This window comes from Maniola jurtina, chromosome 15 (assembly GCF_905333055.1).
Source record: "Maniola jurtina chromosome 15, ilManJurt1.1, whole genome shotgun sequence".
Lineage (NCBI taxonomy): Eukaryota > Metazoa > Arthropoda > Insecta > Lepidoptera > Nymphalidae > Maniola > Maniola jurtina.
Window position 1 is genome coordinate 12,336,031 of NC_060043.1, and position 21,333 is coordinate 12,357,363.

Below are 21,333 nucleotides of genomic sequence, written 5' to 3' on the forward strand. Positions count from 1 at the left end.
TTTTAACTTCCTTGCTGCATTTGCCAAATCTACGCGCCAGCATATTGGAACGGATCGAGAGTGCCCTCCTTTCTCTCTCAATATCACTGTCATCTTTTAGATGCTCTGTCAGGATATGCCCGAGATATTTGAACGTCTGCACAACCCGAACAGCTTTACCATTTAAAATAATTTCTGGGATTCTTTCCGGACCTTTACCTGCCTTGAATACGAGCATCTCAGTTTTGTTAACATTATATTTCAGCCCATGAGCATTAGCATAATGCTCACAAACCGAGAGCAACTTTCTGAGGCCTTTGATAGAAGGGCTAAGAATCACCATATCATCCGCATAACTCAAACTATTTACACATACTCCATTGATGTGGCATCCGATCTTGGTGTCTCTCAGCTCCTCTATCAGGTTATTTACATAAATGTTAAAAAGATCCGGAGAAGTAATCCCACCTTGACGAACACCGCAGTCTAATTTATATGAATTAGAAGTCGCTTCGCCCCATTTCACAATATTTGTTTGGTTTCCGTACCAGTACCTCAACAGACCCACAATTTCATTTGGGACCTGAGACCGGTTCAATTTCTCCCAGAGAATATCATAATTGACTAGATCGAAAGCCCGGCTCAGATCGAGAAAACACGCATATACAGATGTATCACGCCTAGTATAATACTGTATAGTGTGCTTCAGACCAACTATAGCTGAGTCTGTCGAGAGACCAGGTTGGAAACCAAACTGTGCGTCATCGATGACTACATTCCTAAGCAGTTCAGGTTGCACAAGACGTTCAAAAATTTTACCTATTACTGTGCCCAGGGAAATAGGACGATAGTTAGCAGGCGATCCCAAGTCCCCAGTTTTATTTTTTACAATCGGGACAACTATTGTTTTCATTAAATTATGGGGAAGATACGAATATCTTATACACAAGTTATATAGACCACATAGTTTCTCGTGTAGCAAAAAACCCCCATATAAAATATGCTCAATGCTTAGTTCATCATATCCAGGACTTTTCCCTCTTTTCATTTGGTCCACAACTTTTGTTATTTCGTCAGTTGTAAATTGTATTTTAACCTTATCTAAGTTGGGTAATGCATTGACATAATTGTTACCTTTTAACATCGGATCCGCTTGTAGCGGTTGAATTTTAAACCGTTCCGCGAACATATTAGCTATCTGTACGTGGCACTGTAAGCCATCCACTGATACTGGTTTGCTTGGTTTATGATTAAATGCCTTAGTTTGTTTCCAAAACTTTACAAAATTTTTCTGTTTACGGTGCATGGCTAGAATATCTAATTTAATGATTTCTTCATTCCTTTGACACCAACGTAACTTATTTTTAAAAATTTTACGAGATTTTGTCAAATTATCATATACTATACCAGTAGATGGCTTACCCGCCAACACCCATGATTCAAAGTACAATTTATACTTACTATGGCTTTCCTGAACATGAAAATTCCAACCCGTGACCTGTTTGTGCTTAATATTATTATACTGACATCGCTTTGATGAGCGTTTAGCACCTGACTGCATAATGCTGACAATATCATTATATAAATTATTAATAAATAAATGGTGACTATCTAAATTGTTACATCTATTGTTATCACAGTTCTTACATATTATCTGTTCACAAATCTTAACGAGTCTATTCTCACAGTAATTATAGTACGAATCAATTTGAGATGCGTCTCTGTTACCCCACCGAATGCCCGTTCCGGCAAAGATACCGTCGTCGAGTGTAAGACACTCGGTCGCTTCAATATTACATACTACACGTAGTGGAAAATGATCGGACCATGAGATGTCGTACATAACGTCCACGCTTAGTACGGATTTCCACGCGGCTTCGGTAGTGAGACAATGATCCAACCAACGACGACTGCCGTGCGATTCACTAATAAATGTAAACGTGTCAGAATTGGGACCAAGCTTAGTTATATCGGCCCATATCCACTCCTGTTCATCACAAAATTGCATCAGCTCGTTACCGAAACGGGCACTCGGATGAGCGTTAAAATCCCCCAAAATATAAACCGATGCTACATCACTCTCCTCGACAATCGCACTTATTCGTGCTAGACAATTAGTAAAATCTGGAAGATTTTCAATTTCGTCTGTCGGCATGTAAACATTAAATATTAGGAAGGATCGCAACCCCAAATTAACACGAATAGCCATAATTCTGTCGTTTGAGCAGTTTATAATCGACACATTATTGAAGCGAGCCTTTTTCCACATAAGCGCTAAACCACCGTAAGGCCGCCCACGCAATACTCCGGCTGACAAATCCACTGAGGAGGTAGCAGCGCACCCAAAGTCTGAATGAATGCTTTGCACTAAGTCTAAATCATGGGGTAATAGCCACGTTTCCTGTAGTGCTACAATGTCAGCTTTATTACATAAGTCACGGACACACTGAATCGATCTTTTAATAGATTTGCAATTAAAAGATAACATAGTCATATTTTGCATAGAAGTACTATTCATATTATGTATTATTTGTAGCGTTTTTAGCAACTGCAGATCGCTCGCGATACACTCGAAATTTCACACCTTCAGGCCAGAAGTCACTCTTAAGAAATAAGTCTAATTTTGAACGAGAAATTGAAATTTTGAAAGAATTGAAGGATGTCTCATATTTCTGCTTCAAAAGTTGTACATCAATGCATTCGTGTCCCATTTCTCTAATGTAACTTCTCATATCGTCATTGGTCGTATTTTTCGATAACCTTGATACATAGATCGAAATAGGTATGTCGGCAACTTGAATAGTGCAACTTGTACGTTGAGCCGAGCCACGCAAATTATTATTACGGAGCTTACGCCTTTTTGTTTCCACCAAAGTAAACTCTGTATTTTCATGCCGATTGATAGAACTCCTTACTGCCATCGGCTTTCGGTTCATATTTGTCTGCGTTTCAGAAGACATACTCGGGCATACAACTATATCACGGTATGACGGCGCGGTCGCTGTGTCCACTATGGTCTCGACCGAGCTAGCCCTCTCTGTTTCGCGCGGGCTGATCAGCCGTTCACTGCTACCGTCGTCGCTCGGATGGCGTCGCCCGGACTTCTTACTCTTTTTCGTACAACTTTCGGCCTTATGCCCCTCCTTTTGTAATTCATTTTGGCGGTCAATACTCGATAGAGTTTTTAAATTAGAAATGTCGGTACTAATTTTCGTTTGCCATAAAAACATCTCGGATTTTGTGACCGAGTCAATACGCAAGGACTGTAGCTCGTTTTTCAGAAAAACAATGTCTTTAAGCAAGCGCGTAACGTCGACATGGTCAAAAGACACCGGCAGTAATTTATTTAGATTCTTAGCGACATATGTAGGCTGTCGCGAGGGTTCAGTTTCTTTAAACGCCTTTATTACATCTTTAATATTTTTCTTACTTTTGTCTTCACCTTTTCTCTGAATAAACTTCACACCTTCGGACGCCAAGGCATTAAACAACTCCGCTTTTCCTGTCTCAATTTCTTCAGCCGTAAAGTTCGTGGTACAGATTTGTATAATGCTCAACTCGTCAATTAAATCTATCTTGTTTTGGATAAACGTCAAAAATTCATTTACCGTCAGTTTTTCTTCCATTATTACTCATAATCTCGCAAATAATGTCAAAACATAATATAACTACATAGCCGCACAAATTCACTTTACACAACACGTCCGTATCGCTCCTGCGTATAGATGTGTTAGTGTACTGTGTTGTGTGTAGTTACTATAGGAGCGCACATACTGGATGCAATTTAATCGTACTTACTTACCCAGTCTGCGCGTTTTATCATACTTGGAAGACCGGCATTGTTCGTGCGTGGCCGTGTATGTTCGCACGGGTCAAATTCGTATAAAAAGGCGCTGAAAGTGCAGCTAGCCAAAGATAAATCGATGGAAAAAAGATTGCATTTATGCATTTCACGGAAACAAAATGAAACAAGCTGTTTGTGTGGAATATGCAATGAGCTGTAATACATGCCATTTGTTATGATCATATAACATTACTGTTACGAGTCCGAAACTAAAGGAAAATATAGACAGAACGAGGTGGTCAATAAATGAAACGCATTTGAAAAAGCCCTGATACACTTGCGTGATAAAATGCTGCCAAATAGTAAAATAGCTTCAGAAAGTCAAAAGAAAGTGTAAGTAGGTAAATCTTGTTACATAAACCTTTGGTTTTAATGTTTTCCAAGTTAGCCCATTTCCATCTTAGAGTGCATCAGCACTTACCGTCAGGTGAGATCGCAGTCAAGGGGTAGCTTGTAATCGATAAATCAAATCAAATCAAATCATTTTTATTCAAGTAAACTTTTACAAGTGCTTTCGAATCGTCAAAATAATCTACCACTGGTTCGGAATGCTGTTCGGAATAAAAACATATGCAAATATATACCCCTAAATTTCATCGTAACTAAAATAATAATTAAATCTCCTTCCTCAATAACAGTCAAAGACTAAGTTTACCTTTCCTTTTACTTATTTGATGCTAGAAACTTAACTATGTATTTTGACACATGTAATGCAATTATTGCAAATAATTTACACTCTTCCACTATTATAAATCATAATATTATCAAATAATTTAGCCTATAAAATAATTGGCTAATCGTTTTTATTTGGTTCTAGTCTGGCTGGATAAAACTTGTAGGCAGCTAACACAGCCTAAGTCGATCTATACTCCATTCAGCTTTCTGTCAGGCTCTAGTGGTCTATCGTTTTTTTCTTTAGTCTGTGTGCATGCTACGGGTATAACAAAACATTTATCATGAGAATCGCGGACCGTGGTGCATTTGTAACGTCAGGGATACAGATTTAAAATGAACGAAACTGATGGTCCATACGTGAAATATTGAATTGTGTTGTGGCGGTCAGATAGGAGTAGAGAATGCTTTGTGAACTAACGGCGTAATCTTTCAATTTTAGATTGGACTTGAGAGCTTCGACGTAACGTTGGGATGATGTACAATGCCAAGCTACATAAAGTGTCTGATAGATGAGCGAGCTTTACCGTGGTTTTCCTAAAGTTAAGGTTCCTTTCAGTGAAAGAAGACCGTAGTTATGAACCATCTAGCGAGGCTATGCTGTGCAAAATCACAGCGTGGCACTGTGAAGAATCGGTCAAATACGAGTGGGACTCGCACAGTAAGAGTTCCGTACAATCGTTCAAGAAATATCACTTTTCTATTTTTTTATTTTTATGGCAGCCATTTTGAAATTTTTATCATTAATTGTTTTTAAAGCTTCAATAGAAATATGGTTCTGTGGCAACTCTCTACCTATTAGGTTTCACGAGATATAGCCTGTTGACAAAATAACGGACAGATGGACGGAAGGACGGACAGCGGAGACTTAAATAGGGTCCCATTGACATCCTTAGGGTACGCGACCCTAAAAAAGCAAAGAAGACGAGCCTAGCCATTTTAAAATTTGTAAACTGTCTAACTAATCTAACCTTAGCTCAACAGTTAGAGGAGCAAACTGATATCCGAAAGGACGCCGGTTCAAGCCCCACCCGTTGCACTATTATCGTGCCTACTCCTAGCACAATTGGAGAGGAAAGGGGAATATTACTCATCATAATAACCTTGGCTACTATTCTTTAAAAAAAATTACTGCGAGCTTATGGCTCGATAGTCGATCGGGGCCCTAAGAAACTATTGGCGATGATAAATTTTCTCGTCGTTGAAGGAAAAATATCAGAAGCTGAAGTTAATATATTAGTAATAGTAATTTATTTAATAGTTAAGTAACTTAAAATAAAGTTTGTTACTTCTTCGACTGATCCCGTGAGTCCAGCCGGTTTTTACCCGACTGCGGCGAAGCCCAAAGAGGGTTATGTGTTTGACCTGTATTTAGTTATTTAATTCAAATTGGCCTTGTCCACAAGTTCAAAGTCGCTCAGCGGGCTATGTTGGAGATTTCTCTGAGAGATAAAATTCCTAATGAGAAAATTCGTAGGAGAACCAGAGTGACGGACATAGGTCAACGAATTAGTCAGCTGAAGTGGCAGTGGGCAGGCCACGTCTGCCGCAGAACTGATGGCCGCTGGGACAGACGTGTTCTGGAATGGAGACCACGTATCAGCAAGCGCAGTGTGGGACGACCTCCGACCCACTGGACTGACGACCTTAAGAGGATAGCAGGAAGTGGGTGGACGTGGAAGGCAGAAGATCGTGTGTGGTGGCGCGCTCTCGAGAAGGCCTATGTCCAGCAGTGGACGCAAACAGGTTGATTGATTGAATTAATCTACAGGATATATTTCGGAGAGTGTGCACAAGAACTCTTTGACCTGGTTCCTCCTTCACCTTTCTACCATCGTACTGCCAGGCATCGTCAAGGTCTGCATCCGTTCGTAGTCGAAATTCCTCGAATACGTACGAAACGATTTGCTTCCTCTTTCCTAATTCGAACCGCTAGGATATGGAACGCCCTTCCGGCGTCAGTTTTCCCTTCCACCTATAATATGGGTACTTTGTAACGTTGTAACGTGTTACCTTAAGACTAAATAAATAATTAACGCGGAACCCGCGAGCTTCGTTCGCGCCGGTTGGGTTTTCCATGCTTTGAACTGCAGTGCGCGGGCGGCTACCGAACCCTACCTACTAGAAACTGGTTTTGCACACGGGCCGCGTCGCGGCCGGACGGCGCTCGCGGACACTCACCACCGGGACGCTGCGCGGGCGGTTGTTCTCTCGTTACACTAAGAAAACTGTTAAACGCACCACACGCCCTAACCTTTGTGACTAAGTGTGCTAGAGTGCTCCTTCAGGACCCGCTGGGGTGAGTTCCAATAACCTAAACTGTAAACCAAACTGTTTTGTGTGCGCTGTAGTGTTGTTTGCGGTCGCTGGACCGTGGACAACCATGGCGGACGAGTAACTTGGCCTCTCCTGACACTACCCACTCTGGGGTTCCAGGTCCGCTGCATAGGCACTGAACTCAACGGCCGTCCTTTTACCTGGTGCAACGCTCAAACGCCGAGGAGCTGCCTCTGGAGCACGTCGTTAACCTGCCTGACGGAACCCCAGAAGGCCACGGACTTCCTCCTGGAGCAGGCCAGTCTCGTTGTCCTAACTCATCTGCAGGGTGCGTGCGGTGGTAAAGACGATTAAAGGCAGGATCGACCCACACTCGGGACTTTTAATTACCTACTCCTGTGACGGCCTACCCCGTCACAACTTTCAAGTCAAGAGTGAATAGGCAACTTCTAGGCAAGCGCGCTCCATCTTAGGCTGCATCATCACTTGCTAGCAGGTCTGATTGCAGCCAAGCGCTAGTCTATATAATTAAAAAAAAAAAAAAACAAATAGGCAGAGATGATGAAAGTATACTTACTTGTATCCGATGGTTGTACCGATCAGCAATGATGTACTGTCCTATGCGGTTGACGGCGACTCCGGCGAGACAGTCGAACTCGCCCTCTCCGCTGCCGTACTGACCGAACTCCTTCACGAATATACCATTCGAGTCAAACACCTGGACAACAAAAGAGGAACAAACTTGTACTCATAATAGCATATTCAAAAAACCGGGCAAGTATGTCAGATTATGTACTTTTTATTAAATAAAAATTAAAAGGATTAATAATTAATTTAATTTACTACCAAACATAATATTATATTAGTATACTAGCTGATGCCCGCAGCTTCGCCCGCGTGGATTGAGATCCCCTGCAGCATCAGGATTGAGGAGTTGGACTCCAAATTTTTTATGAAACAATGTCGCAAAGTTCCTCTATCAATTAAAAAAGAAATGACGCAAATCGGTTCAGAAATCTCGGAGATTTCGGTGTACATAGGTAGAAAAACACAACTCCCTTTTTGAAAGTCGGTTAAAAAAGTAGCCTATGTTACTCCCTGGTCAATTCTCTACTTGTCTGCGAAAATCCCGTCAAAATCAGTTCAGCCGATCCCAAGATTAGCCTTTTCAAACAGACAGACAGACAGACAGACAGAAATTTTAAAAACGTGTGATTCAGTTATAGTATCGTTCAAATAACCATATAACCTTAATATGCGTTAGTTATTTCGAAATTACAGACAGACACTCCAATTTTATTTATTAGTAGTATAGATACAAGAGTGCTCCGAGCACTATTAGGTGCTATTCGTTTTGGCATGTCGATGACGCGACCTTGACGATTTTACCAATCAACAAGTGTAAATTAAAAATTTTCAACACCCCCGACAAATCATTTTCAAATAAATAATTATGTATATCTAGGCAACGTCCATCTTGACAGCTTGACATTTGTCAATTGACACTTGAATATTATGAACCTAAGGGTTATCTAAGCTTCTTTTCTACAAGAAAACTAGAAAATAGCTGATAACTTTTAAACGGCTGAACCAATTTTTTTGGATTATAGCTAAGAACACTCTCGATCAAGCCACCTTTCAAACAAAAAAAAGTAAATTAAAATCGGTTCATTCGTTTAGGCGCTACGATGCCACAGACAGATACACAGATACACAGATACACAGATACGCAGATACACAGACACACAGATACACAGATACACACGTCAAACTTATAACACCCCTCTTTTTGGGTCGGGGGTTAAAAAGTCCATTTTGGGATTGGTCAAACCTTCAAGGTGGCGCCTAAAGAATCTATAAAATGAAATCTGTTATTGAATTTCAAAAATATTACGCCTGATCCATACCCAACAGTTGTGGAAATATCACATTCCAATAAACTTTTCAAATATGTAGATTTACTTATATTCCACATACGAGTACGTTGCCATAATATTTGCTGAACTTTACAAACTTCAGTGGCGTTGTTGGCCTGGATTAAATTCCCTTGATATACGTTCGCGATTTCACATCATTGCACCGAAATTTTATATTGAATCACGCGGTGTGAGTGTAAATAATATAATAAATATAAGAAATAATATTATATGTTATTCGTGCATTTTATCTTTAGTAACACGATGTATAAAGGTGGGCGGTAACAATTACTGCAACACAGTTTTGTTACTAACGCCGTTGTTACCGTACTTTACTTTTAAGGCCATGTAAAGGGATGTAAATAAGGAATTTTTCATCTTTCCTTTTTTCATAATACTTACTTAATAAAAAGTTATATTATAAAAGTTATAAGTTTGTCGTGGTTTTTCATTTCCTAATTGATATCATGAAACTTTGTATATTGACTTTCGTAAGAGCTTTCTATATTGCATACATTGAAAATAAATGGAATGTATTGAAATAAAAAAGATTTCTAACCTGTTTCTAACCGGCTTCTTTTATAAGTACCTACTTTATTCATTTGGTTGGGTCATTTTATTCGAAAACTGCAGAACCGATTTTTTTGTGGTTTTTGAGGTACCTCAGGTATATCAGAGACAGTTTCCAGGTATGTTTTACGATTTTAGGCCACAAGGTGACGTTTATGTTATGAGGTTACTATTTTTTTAAGCATTTTGCAATTTACTTACTTGTACTCGATGGTTAGATGAATCAGCCACGACCATTATATTGTCAGGTCCTACAGCGATGCCACGAGGCCATGTAAAACAACCCGGTTCGCTCCCCCGACTCCCCACACTGAATTGTAAACGGCGTTTCTGCAAGTACTGGCTCCTAGGGGAGGAACCTGCTGCTGCGAAACCTGTACCAAATAAACTAGATTAAAACCTGTCCAAGATTAGTCGACAACCCAACTCATCAGAAGCCGCAAACCTATGTACACGCCACTCATCATTCTAACCTGCTACCGCTGCTGTAGCCGCCGTAGGGGAGATGGGGGAGCCTGCCGCGTTTTTTGAATCGTCATCAGAACTGGCAAGCTCGTTGGCCGAGCGCAAAGGCAGCCCGAGAGACAAGCGACGGGCGTTGCTCGAAGACGTACTGCTCGGATCGCGCTCTTTCCCTCGCGAGCCGTACTTGCTCTTCAAGTATCTCGCCCAGGAACTCAAGGCTGCTCCGTCCTTCTCGCCGGCAACCGGGCGTTCGGGGGAACTCTCTCTCGATTTGAGCGCGTGGGAAGATCGGCTGCGAGACAACTCCGAGCCACCCGTGCCGGAGCCGTATCGAGCCGCGAGGTATGCTGATGGTGACGCGGTGGTCGGAGACACGGGCTCATCGTCGTCGTCATCACCTCCACCAAAACCCGTATGGCTACTCTTACTACGTGCGAGACGATTGCGCCTTTCTTTCAAGGCGAGGTACCTCGATCGGGCGGTTGGGTATTTGGTATCGTCATCTAATGAAGATGTTAGCTCTTCGTCTTTTGGTTTGCTACCGTAGCGACTGCTGTACGAAGAGCCACTAGCGCCGTATCGAGGAGCAGGTTCTTCTTCGGGTTGTGATGGCTGCCGAGTTCGGTATCGTGATGGGGCAGGCGCGTCTTTGGTTTTATTATCTTGTGCGTCACTTCGAGCATTGCTACTTCTCGCTAGGAGAGGACCTATGTCGGTTCGCGCCATCGTTTGACTGTCGGGCTTCCTTTGCGTGACAGGCTCCTCTTCGCTCTCCTCTGAGGAGTCAGTTTCTTCCTCAGAACTCGTATCGGAGTCCTCGTGTGCCGGCTCGGCGGGCGCCGGGGCGGGCGTCGGTCGCTGAGACCCAACGAACCGACTCTGTACCCGTTGTGCGCCGCCAGCTGTTCCATTGGCTGTCGTCGGTGTTGGTCTTTCATTGCCTGCGGACAGAAAACGAGATCTCGGTTTTGGTTTCGCTTCATCAGGGCTGTACTTTGCTTTCAACTCTGCGATACTCAGAATGGCACCTGTGTGTTTGACCGCCGAGCCGGAACTTTCTGTAGAGGCGCTAGATTCAGTGCTAGCTGCTCGGGCTGCCGGCCGGTGGGCAGCAGGCGTATCGGACGCAGACGGCCTTCTAGTGACGGTCGGTTTGGGTGCAGGCGCGGTATTCTTCCGCTGATTTCTTTGCAGGGATCCAACAGATTCATCATCGGATTCACCGTCGCTGGAGGCCTGAGAAATATACTGAAATTCGGTATTGCACCAATTGAGTTGTTAACGCGTAGAGTTACAATTTTCGTAGTGTTGTGTTTGTGTGAGTATGATTAACGTGGAGTGTAATTATGGAATGCCCTAGTAAGTTATTGCGTTGTCCATGTTAGTATCGATGATTAATTTTCTAAATTGTACTTCGTTTTGTTGTCGTCACTTTTATTCATCTTCCCAACTCACCTCACGAGCTGGTGTCGGGGGTTTGCGACTAGTCGTAGTTCTTTCTTCCTCTACTGGTCGCGGCGGCACACGATCTGGTTCTGTAGATGAAGCCGCTCCTTTGTTTTGTCGTTTTAGGCGCGTGATTTCGTCATCCTCACTTTGTTGTCTCACTGGCGGCGGAGGACGTTGTTTTTGAGGTTGAGGCGCTGGTTGAACCGGCTTTGGCGGTGGTGGTGGTTCCTTCTTCTCCTTTTTTTTACCACTATCTACGTCAAATATTCTTTGCATAACTCTGGGGCAGTCACTTAGTCGGAATATTCCACTAAGAGGACCACGAGTGGCATCTTCAGTATCGGTGACCTTTTCTTTTTCCTTTTCCTTTACTTCGGATTTCGTAGCACGGGTTGTTACTTCAGTGTCAGAGTCATTATCTTGTTGATGACTTTTAACAAAACGCGAACGGAATCTCCGAGAGGGTCTATGCTCAGATTCATAGCCACTGTAGTCATCTGTACCATAATCTCTGGTATGCTTTTCTGGTGGAGGTGGGCGGCGTTCACCAAACTTGCGACCACCTAAAATTGGTTCTTCATTTTCCATCCACCCTTTCGCTTCCTCTTGTTGACGGAATTGCGTAGCTAAACGATGATCACTCTTTGATCTCGTCAGGCCTTGGGTTTGTTGAATGCCCAATGAATAAGCATTTGGCTGAGTAATATTCAACTCTCCATAACTAGCCACATGCATGACAAGTTGATTAGGATCATGAGTCATTATAAATCTTATCCTACGGTTATAATCACCAGCCTCATAATCAAAGTTTCTGAGGAACTCGACTGTTTTTAGGAAAATTTCTTTGGTGTCAACCAGTTCCGTGTCCTCCCATTCAACGTCATCATTTATATACTTATCAGCGAGATCACTGTTACTTTGAATATTACCTAACTCTAACTCTAAATTATCCTTCAAATGTGTTAAATTTCTAAGTTCAGTAGCTAGATAGCGGTCGACTTCATTGCGTAGAAAGTCTGTTCGGTCCTTCAGAGCCTTTGATAGTCTCTTGTGAATTTCATCTATTTCTCCAGCTACTGCACCACAATTTGTTTGGAGGTTCGCTGTATTTCGTTCTACTATAGCTAAAATATCTTGAATTCTATTTACACCACGACGTATTTGATTATTGATGCGGGCGATTTCTCTTCGCAGAACTTCCATATGAGCAGATTTGCAGTCTTCACAAACTTTTTTGTCGCAATGGGCACATGGGGCGCAATAAGCCTTTTCTGAGCATACATTGCATCTCTCCATGACTTGCCCAGCTGTGGGATCGGGAAGTTCCCCAGCAATGTTGGCGTGTAGCTCCAGAAACCTTTGTAGGGTGACATTTGTAGGGAAGCCCTGCACCCCCTGATAAGGAATTCGGTGCTCTGCACGACATTCTGGACATTTAACCTGGAAAAAATAATACTTACTGAGTTTGTAGCTTAATATGAGTATATTATCATCGAATGGAAATTAGCGCTTTGCTGCAATCACACCTATCAGTAAGTGATGATGCCGCTTAAAATGGAGTGTGCTTGCTTAAAAGATGCCTTTTCACTCTTAAGGTACCCATATTAAAAGTGTAAGAGAAAACTGATGCCGGAAGAATAAATGAATCCAGAAAATGTCTATTCACTCTTGCCTTGAAGCTCCCTATTTGGCAGGAAATACGGATGCCGGGAGAGCATTCCAAATCTGAGCGGTTCGTGTCAAAAACGTTGAGCAAAAACGTCAGATATCATGAAAAAGAGCTTACCTGTCGGCGTACATAGTCGACCAGCCCGTCCATGCATGGTTCCATACAGAAGCTGTGCTGGCATGGCAGCAGCTTCGGATTTCGGAACCGGTCCAAGCACACGCAGCATGTCAGCAGCGATTCGAACTGCTCCATTTTTTATGTTTCTTCTTCTTCTTTAAGTATCTGCAAGAGAAAAAAACCTTGGTTAAAAGTATTAACTCATTTCAATACATGCTCTTTCATTTTAATCAAGGTCCAATTCAAGTAAGTATTGGTCAGGGGGTTATTTGCTAACTCAGTGTTCAACATTAAATAATAAATTTTGGGATTGTTTCGTTCTACATTGCTGCGTTACTGAGTTATATCAAAATGATTTTTCGTAGAAAACTTTCAATGGATTAAAATAAATGTCAATGAGTAAGCGAATCAGAGCGCAGAGGGGTTATTCGCTATCTCAATGATCTCCTTCTTTTCTTGTTTGGTGGCTCTTTGTAAAGCCAGGCCAGCACAATGCACTTCGCCAATGACAAGTAGTTTGGACTGAATGAAAGCCATGGGGTTCATTTCTTTTTAATCCGTACAAGGTTTCCTACGAAAAAATATTTTTATATTGCAGAATAAGGAGGAACGAAAAATGTTAAATGAGAAGGTGCCTTCTTTTTAAAACATTCTGTAGGTTATTAAAAATATTAGTGATGCTTAACTTTAGTTAAATACATAAGTTTTAAAACTGCACATATTTTAATATCAAAGAGTAGACTCGGTTCTAAAGATTAATTGCAAACGAATTGCAGCATTAAAACATTTTGTATGAGACAGTTATATTTTTATATCTAAAAGCGTACTTTAGTCAAAGAGTTCTTTCTATTCATTTAACTGTAGATTTCTACCTTCTAATATTTAAATTTAAACTTTAAAGGGGCATCATGAATTGCCGTGACTTCACATGGCTCTCTCCGTCACTTACTCCATACCATCGTGGTTCCAATTTCATTTGAATATTAAGCAACCAAAGTCCATGAAATTTTGCAGAAATATTCTAGAAACTAATATCTGTGCCTGTGGTGTTTTAGATTTTTCTAAAAATATGTAGATTTAAAATTACAGGGGCTCAAAGATTTGTATGAAAATTTTTAAGACCGCGTAACTTTGAAACCGAATATTTTAACGGAAATCTGGAAAACAACAGGCATAGATACGCCTGCTCTCGGAACGTTTCTACAAAATTCCATTGAGTATGATTGGTTTTTATTCCAATGAGAGATGAACTACGTTTGTATGGAGCGAGTGACGGAGAGACTTTGTGGACATTTTGTAAATCATGAGAATACAAAGTTTTGGTGACGCGTGTAGGTATTTAACGCGATGGTGTGGTGCTAAAATACTTTGGTTAAATTTGGCATTTGTAAATATACGCGAAGATCCGGCTGGGCTTATAAATAGCGACCCAGGTTCTCCCTAGTGACCATTTCATAACCTACTAGCTTTACGCCCGCGACTTTGTCCGCACGCATTTACGTTTTTAAAAATCTTGGGATAAAAATGTATAATATCCAATGTCATTCTCCAGATCTTTTACTATATCCATGCAAAAAAATCACGTCAATCCGTTGCTAAGTTGCGGCGTGATTGAAGGACAAACCAACAAACAAACACACTTTTTATCCCCCGACCCAAAGAGAGGGGTGTTATAAGTTTGACGTGTGTATCTGTGTATCTGTTTGTGGCATCGTACCTCCTAAACTAATGAACCGATTCTAATTTAGTTTCTTTTTGTTTGAAAGGTGGCTTGATCGAGAGTGTTCTTAGCTTAATCCAAGAAAATCGGTTCAGCCGTTTGAAAGTTATCAGCTCTTTTCTATTTACTATAACCTTCACTTGTCGGGGGTGTTGCGGGTGTTACAAATTTTTAATTTACATCTAAGTCTACTCATACGCTATTACCGTTTGACTGTTCACTGTTTCACACGTTGATGGTTTTATGGTAAATTATTTTAACGATTCAAAAGCACTTGTAAAAAGTTTACTTGAATAAAAATATATTCTATTCTATTCTATGTGAAAAATCTTCCCAAGTTCTAACAACAACCTCACAGTTTCAACTCAATCAGATGAATGGCAAAGGAACGCTTTTGGGACAAAATCCACGTTTATAAAAGTAGGTAAATAGATTATTTTTCATAACAGACAAAGTGGTAGAAAGTGCCAAAAAAAAATTGCGTGGGAATCACATTTATAAACACTACGTACCTAAATACTCGTATTTTGTCTCTTTTTAGGGTTCCGTACCTCGAAAGGAAAACCCTTTTAGGAACACTTTGTTTTCTGTCTGTCTATCTGTCCGTCGTGTCTGTCAAGAAACCTATAGGGTACTTCCCGTTGACTTAGAATCATGAAATTTGGCAGATAGGTAGGTCTTATAGCACAAGTACAGGAATAAATCTGAAAACCACGAATTTGTGGTTACATCATTAAAAAAAAATGTGTTTTAATTTTCAAAGTAAGATAACTATACCAAGTGGGCTATCATATGAAAGGGCTTTGCCTATACATTCTAAAACAGTTTATTTTTATTTTTATATTTAATAGTTTTTGATTTATCGTGCATATTGTTGGAAAAATACCCGAGTACGGAACCCTCAGTGCGCACGTCTAACTCGCACTTAGCCGGTTTTTTTTTCTTAAATTCTACGCAAAATCTCCATTTTGCTGGTGACGCCTTATTACAAATGACTCCTTGATTCTATTAAAAACGGCAATCGCAATCGGTATTTTTGGCCGTTTCGTCAATGAGTGTTTTCGTAAAGTTGGGAAATAGTTGAGTCTAACGTCGCGTCGACGTCATGCAAATGTCCGTTGAGGCAGATTTTATCGAATTCCTAATTATAGTGGGTTGAAGATCATGATATATTATGCGACATAGTTAAAAATTGTGTGGTCCCACCACGTTTGGCGTTAGACGATTTTAACCTCAATTCAATTAGCATTAGACGTTAACCGTTCAAGTGTGGCCACTCAGTTTAATGCGTTGATTATCGCGATAGTTATGGTGTTGTTGGGCATTGACGTTAACCTTAAAACACGTTATTGTAGCCGCACATTTGCGAATTAGTAGGCATATCTGTGGCCCAGATATAAATTACTTGGCCAATGTCACGGAGGACGTGCAAAATTGACAAAAAAATAGAAATGTTTGGAGTAAGATTAACTTTATAGCTACGTTAAATCGTTTCTGTAGTTTTATCTCTCGTTTATCCGAACGTCCGAGTTATTTTGGACAAGGTTGGCGGATTCTTTTTATCGTTTCCTTCATATTTTGTCTCAGCTGGACACATTTTTAACTAAACATTTCTAGTTGAACAACTTTTTGAATTTTTCAGCTAGCAATGTAAGATTTTTTAGTAAATAATCGGACAAGTGCGAGTCGGACTCGCACACGAAGTGTTCCGTACCATCGCACAAGAAATAACACTTTTCATTTTTTTTCATTTTCATGGTGGCCATTTTGAAATTTGTATTATTTGTGGTTATAGCGGGATTACTCTTCTCTGAAAATTTCAACCCTCTACCTATTAGGTACGGTTTACGAGATAAAGCCCGCTGGCAAACAGACGGACAACGGAGGCTTAGTAATAAACGTGACCCACGTTGGCACTCTTCGGGCATGAATCCTTATAAACTAGTTGATGCCCGCTAACTTTAGAAAACCTAAATTCAATCGCATTAAACGATTTACAAAATCATCTACAAGGGAATACATAGCATACTTTTAAATAAGATTTTATTTGTATTTTTAGTAATTTGTAAAATAAAATAAAAATATTTTGACAGCGGTGGGATTCGAACCCACGCCCTTTCGGACTGGTGCCTAAAACCAGCGCCTTAGACCACTCGGCCACGCTGCCTGATGAAAACAACCTCAAAATTACTAGATAGTTATTATTTACTATGTCATGCATTGCCATTGCTATTGCTTGTCAAGTGATTGTCATGTGCATTAACTTATACTCAACGTATTCTTTGAAGACAGCCATTGTATTATCGCACTAGTGTAGCAAAATGGTAAAGTCATTTCTAAATCGATGGGCAAAGCAAAATGTTCCTACATTCCCACTTAGCTCTGTTTATAGAACAAAAGTGTACTATCTCCTCCTTACTTATTCCTGACTGACTGATCTATCAACACAAGGGTTAAAAAACCGGCCAAGTGCGAGTCATACTCGTACTATAAGACCTACCTACTTACCTTTCATGATTCTGGGTCAACGGGAAGTACCCTATAGGTTTTCTTGACAGACACGACGGACGTACGGACGGACGGACGGACAGACAGACAGACAGACAGACAGACAGACAGACAGACAGACAGACAGACAGACAGACAAAGTGATCCTATAAGGGTTCCGTTTTTCCTTTTGAGGTACGGAACCCTAAAAACTTGACAGCACGGCTCAGGAAAATACGTAGGTATAATATAATGCGTACTTGTATAGGTACGTGTAATGGTGAGTCCTTTTTCAGATTGTACTCGTTATACCAGCTTCAAATGAAACAAGCACAAGGAGAGAAAACACGTTTTTCAGGCAATGACGTCCCGTTTGACGGTGGAAACACAAAAGATATGAATTGCAATGAATAAAACACAACGTCACGGCGTGAAGGCCGCCTACGTCAGCCGTTTATTTAAATATTTATACGCACACGCTTTGTTCGCTTTTAGACACTGATAAGTGGTGAAAAACATTTTCCAGACTTTTTCAGACACTTTTTAACCCCCGACCCAAAAAGAGGGGTGTTATAAGTTTAACGTGTGTATCTGTGTATCTGTCTGTAGCATCGTAGCTCCTAAAGTACTGAACCGATTTTAATTTAGTTCATTTTGTTTGAAAGGTGGCTTGATCGAGAGTGTTCTTAGCTATAATCCAAGAAAATCGGTTCAGCCGTTTAAAAGTTATCGGTTCTTTTCTAGTTATTGTAACCTTCACTTATCGGGGGTGTTATAAATTTTTAATTTACACTTGTTAGTTCGTTTCGTCAACACTTTTTTCATCCCGACACAAGATAACCCTTAACTGCGATCTTACATGTAAATCATAATGCAGGGTATGATGAAAACAGGCTAACTTGGAAGGCAGTAGGTATCGTATCGGAACGTTAAATCGCTTGACAGCACGGCTATTGCCGGTAGGGTGGTAACTAGCTACGGCCGAAGCCTCCGACCAGACCAGAGACAATTTAGAAATTATAAATTCCCAAATTGCCCCTGCATGCCGTGTATCGAACCGAGGACCTCTAATTATAAGGCCACAGCGATAACCACAGATTCAGGGAGGTTGTCAAACATTATCTAGTGTCATCCCAATCCTAGTAGTTTTATGTTGCATGTATTATGAAAATTTCTACGTTTGGAAGTTCGTTTGGCACCTACTCCTTCACCCTACAATGACTGAACCGATTTGGCTGAAATTTGGATTAAAGATAGCTTACACTTTAAATTAACACATACTCTCTCTTTCTATTCAGTTACCATAAGTATAATATGTACCATGGTCTTTTATACTTACTACTATGGTATAAATGGAACTGATTGAGCTAAATCATTAATTATTTATTATTATTAAAATACACAAGAGTAAAACAGAGCTAAAACCACAAAATGGCCATGCGTGGTTTATTCTAATTATAGATTAAAATATAAAATGAATTAATTGTAAACTAAAAAGCATGGATTTAGAAAGATTTGAAATAGTGAAGATTTGAGATCAATATGCTATTTTACGTTAAAGTTTACGTTTAGTTTACCAGCGGCTCGATTGCGGAAGAATGACAGCTACAATGTCACGATCGCAATCATCTCTGATTGGTTGATGCTCGCTCACTATTGGCTACAATGTAGTTGCAACAAGAATACCATAAATTCAGCCAATCACAACGATTGTAATAATGATTAATGGAGTTTTCCCGCAATCGAGTAGCAGAGTTACCTACATAGCTCAGTGGATTTTGTGGAGTGGAAACTGAAGTGGCAATGAGCAGGGCACAAAGTTTGAAAAACCGAAAGACATTGAGGTCCCGAAGTGTGAGAATGGCCTCGTACCAGAAACCATAGCGTGGGCAGACGACATCAAACGAGTCATAAGGAGACGCTGGATTAAGGCGGCACAAGACCGTGGCACGAGGAAGTCCCTACAAAATATCTATGCCCAGCAGTGGACGTCTATTGGCTGACGATGATGATGATGATTAAGCTTAGTTGGAGGAAAAATGCGAACACTAGGCATGTTTAAAAAATCTCTAAAATTCTTCTACTACTACACAATTATAAAAACAGGAAATCGTTAAATTTTCAATAGAAAAATCCAAACTATTCTTATAACCATGAAGTCACATAGAATCCCACGCGAGATTTTCGCGAGCGAATCGTATATTTCAAGGAAACAAATCACTTCCTGTGAAGTGAGTGAACATGAAAACTGAAAACCGGGTTTTTGAAACAATGCATTCTCTCTCACGAGTCAAAATGTGCATTAAAATGAAACGGGTGCATTTGGGTTCAAAATATTCAGCAACAGTCTCTGTACAATCAATGCGACAAGTGAAAACACTTTCTTGGGGATTTTGTTCCCTTTGTTTATGCAAAACTAGCTGATGCCCGCGACTTCGTTCCCGTGAATATAATATATAATCCCGTGAGAACTCATTGATTTCCGGGATTAAAAGTAGCCTTAAAATCCAGGGTATTATCTATATCCGCTCCAGTTTGAGAGGAAAGAGGTTAATCATGATAAACATTGCTAGTATTCTTTAAAAATATATCACACTGATTGTGTTTGCGTTACAGCGCCTTAACTTTCTATGAAAATGATGTGATATAAACTTGAGATAAAATCTAAAAACTAAGTCACGAACATGGACCCAGTAGGTCACAAATGGGGGAAAAATCGGGGCAGAAATTGTTTACTTACATGGTCACTGTTCTCATAAAGCGGCTGTCACTGTTATATTACAGCGGGTTTTTTCCACATAAATGATGTAAAAACCCGCCTGTTTTATTTATGTGCGAAATTCAATTTTGAGTTATGAGTAAGTTATTTAGACTTCAGAGTTAAAACTCAGAACGCGTTTATAATATTGTCACATTAAAAAATAATACTCTCCCAATAATATCGAATCAACCTCTCAAACTGGGAAAAATAGAGGGCAGCAATAAAGGGCATGATTGTTATCATAGTATTTTTTGTTTTAGTTAAAAAGTGTGATGAAATTCAGAATATTTTGAATTTAATTTAAGTGACATTTTAGAACTTTTTACATTGTTGGTAAGCAGTAAACCTGAAGCGCGTACTTGCAGCATTTATAATATAGAAAAATCTGCTGGGAAAAATGAAGGGCAGAACTTGTTACTTGTTATTTATACGGTGTCACTGAAAAGGACAGAGACTAGATAACTATAATTATGAATCATGAGCAGTGTTTTTGTTTTGCTTTTAAAAGTCTACGTTAATTAAGATTTTGAGATATTTCAGTCCTTTACACCTTGTAGGTTAGCAGTTATTTTAAACTCAAAGCGCGTACTTACAGCGTTTATAATATAGCCACATTAGAAAATAACACTGGAGGGAAAATCCAAAAACCAAGTCACAAGCTGGGAAAAATGGGGGGCAGCACTTATTTATTTGTCATTCTTCCAGTGTCACTTAAAAAGGACAGAAATACTCCACTATGAATTACGGGCGACATTGACGAACCTTTGTTTTTCTTTTAAAAACCCATTCATAGTGAGAGTATTTTGAGTAAAGATTAAGATTTATTTCAGTCCTTTATACCTTGTAGGTTAGCAGTTATTTTAAACCCAAAGCGCGTACTTACAGCGTTTGTAATATAGCCACATAAGAAAATAACACTTGAGGGAAAATCCAAAAAAACCAAGTCACAAGCTGGGAAAAATGGGGGGCAGCACTTATTTACTTGTCATGTTTGCGGTGTCACTTAAAAAGGACAGAAAGACTAGAATACGTATCACAGGCGGCGTTGTTCACGATCTTCGCTATACTGAAGGCAACTCGATACGGGAGCGGAGGGTGTTATTTCTGGACATGCGCGTGAGCAGATGGATCCGTCACGGTTACTTTTGGCCGTTTAAAAGGTCATTGGACACGCGTTATTGTTTTCTATAGGTGCGCATTGTCTCTCGGTGAGTTTCAATGTCGGTGAATTTTTTCCGGGAAATGGGTCATGTTTTCCTTTTTTTTAACCCCCGACCCAAAAAGAGGGGTGTTATAAGTTTGATGTGTGTATCTGTGTATCTGTCTGTGGCATCGTAGCTCCTAAACTACTGAACAGATTTTAATTTAGTTTTTTTTTTTGTTTGAAAGGTGGCTTGATCGAGAGTG

The 21,333-nt window shown here is 40.2% G+C and overlaps 1 protein-coding gene and 1 non-coding gene across 8 annotated transcripts in view; both read right to left on the reverse strand.

The window, feature by feature from the left end:
* LOC123872766 (RING finger protein nhl-1) overlaps positions 1-21,333 on the reverse strand; it is a 126,876-nt gene that overhangs the window by 24,533 nt on the left and 81,010 nt on the right. Inside the window, exons 1-7 of one of the 7 annotated variants that reach the window (XM_045917281.1) lie at positions 20,909-21,021; positions 12,959-13,123; positions 11,179-12,612; positions 10,752-10,971; positions 9,732-10,664; positions 9,460-9,632; positions 7,350-7,490 (exon numbers count right to left, since the gene is read on the reverse strand). In XM_045917281.1, the coding sequence (XP_045773237.1) occupies positions 7,350-7,490; positions 9,460-9,632; positions 9,732-10,664; positions 10,752-10,971; positions 11,179-12,612; positions 12,959-13,093 (3,036 nt within the window). In that variant the 5' untranslated portion in view covers positions 13,094-13,123; positions 20,909-21,021. Of the gene's footprint in view, positions 1-7,349; positions 7,491-9,459; positions 9,633-9,731; positions 10,972-11,178; positions 12,613-12,958; positions 13,124-20,519; positions 20,670-20,809; positions 21,027-21,333 lie in introns of those variants that run through there. The other 6 variants (XM_045917282.1, XM_045917277.1, XM_045917276.1 and 3 more) reach the window with 6 other exon arrangements.
* Trnal-uag lies at positions 16,766-16,845 on the reverse strand. The gene has a single exon. It is a non-coding gene; the product is annotated as a tRNA-Leu (tRNA).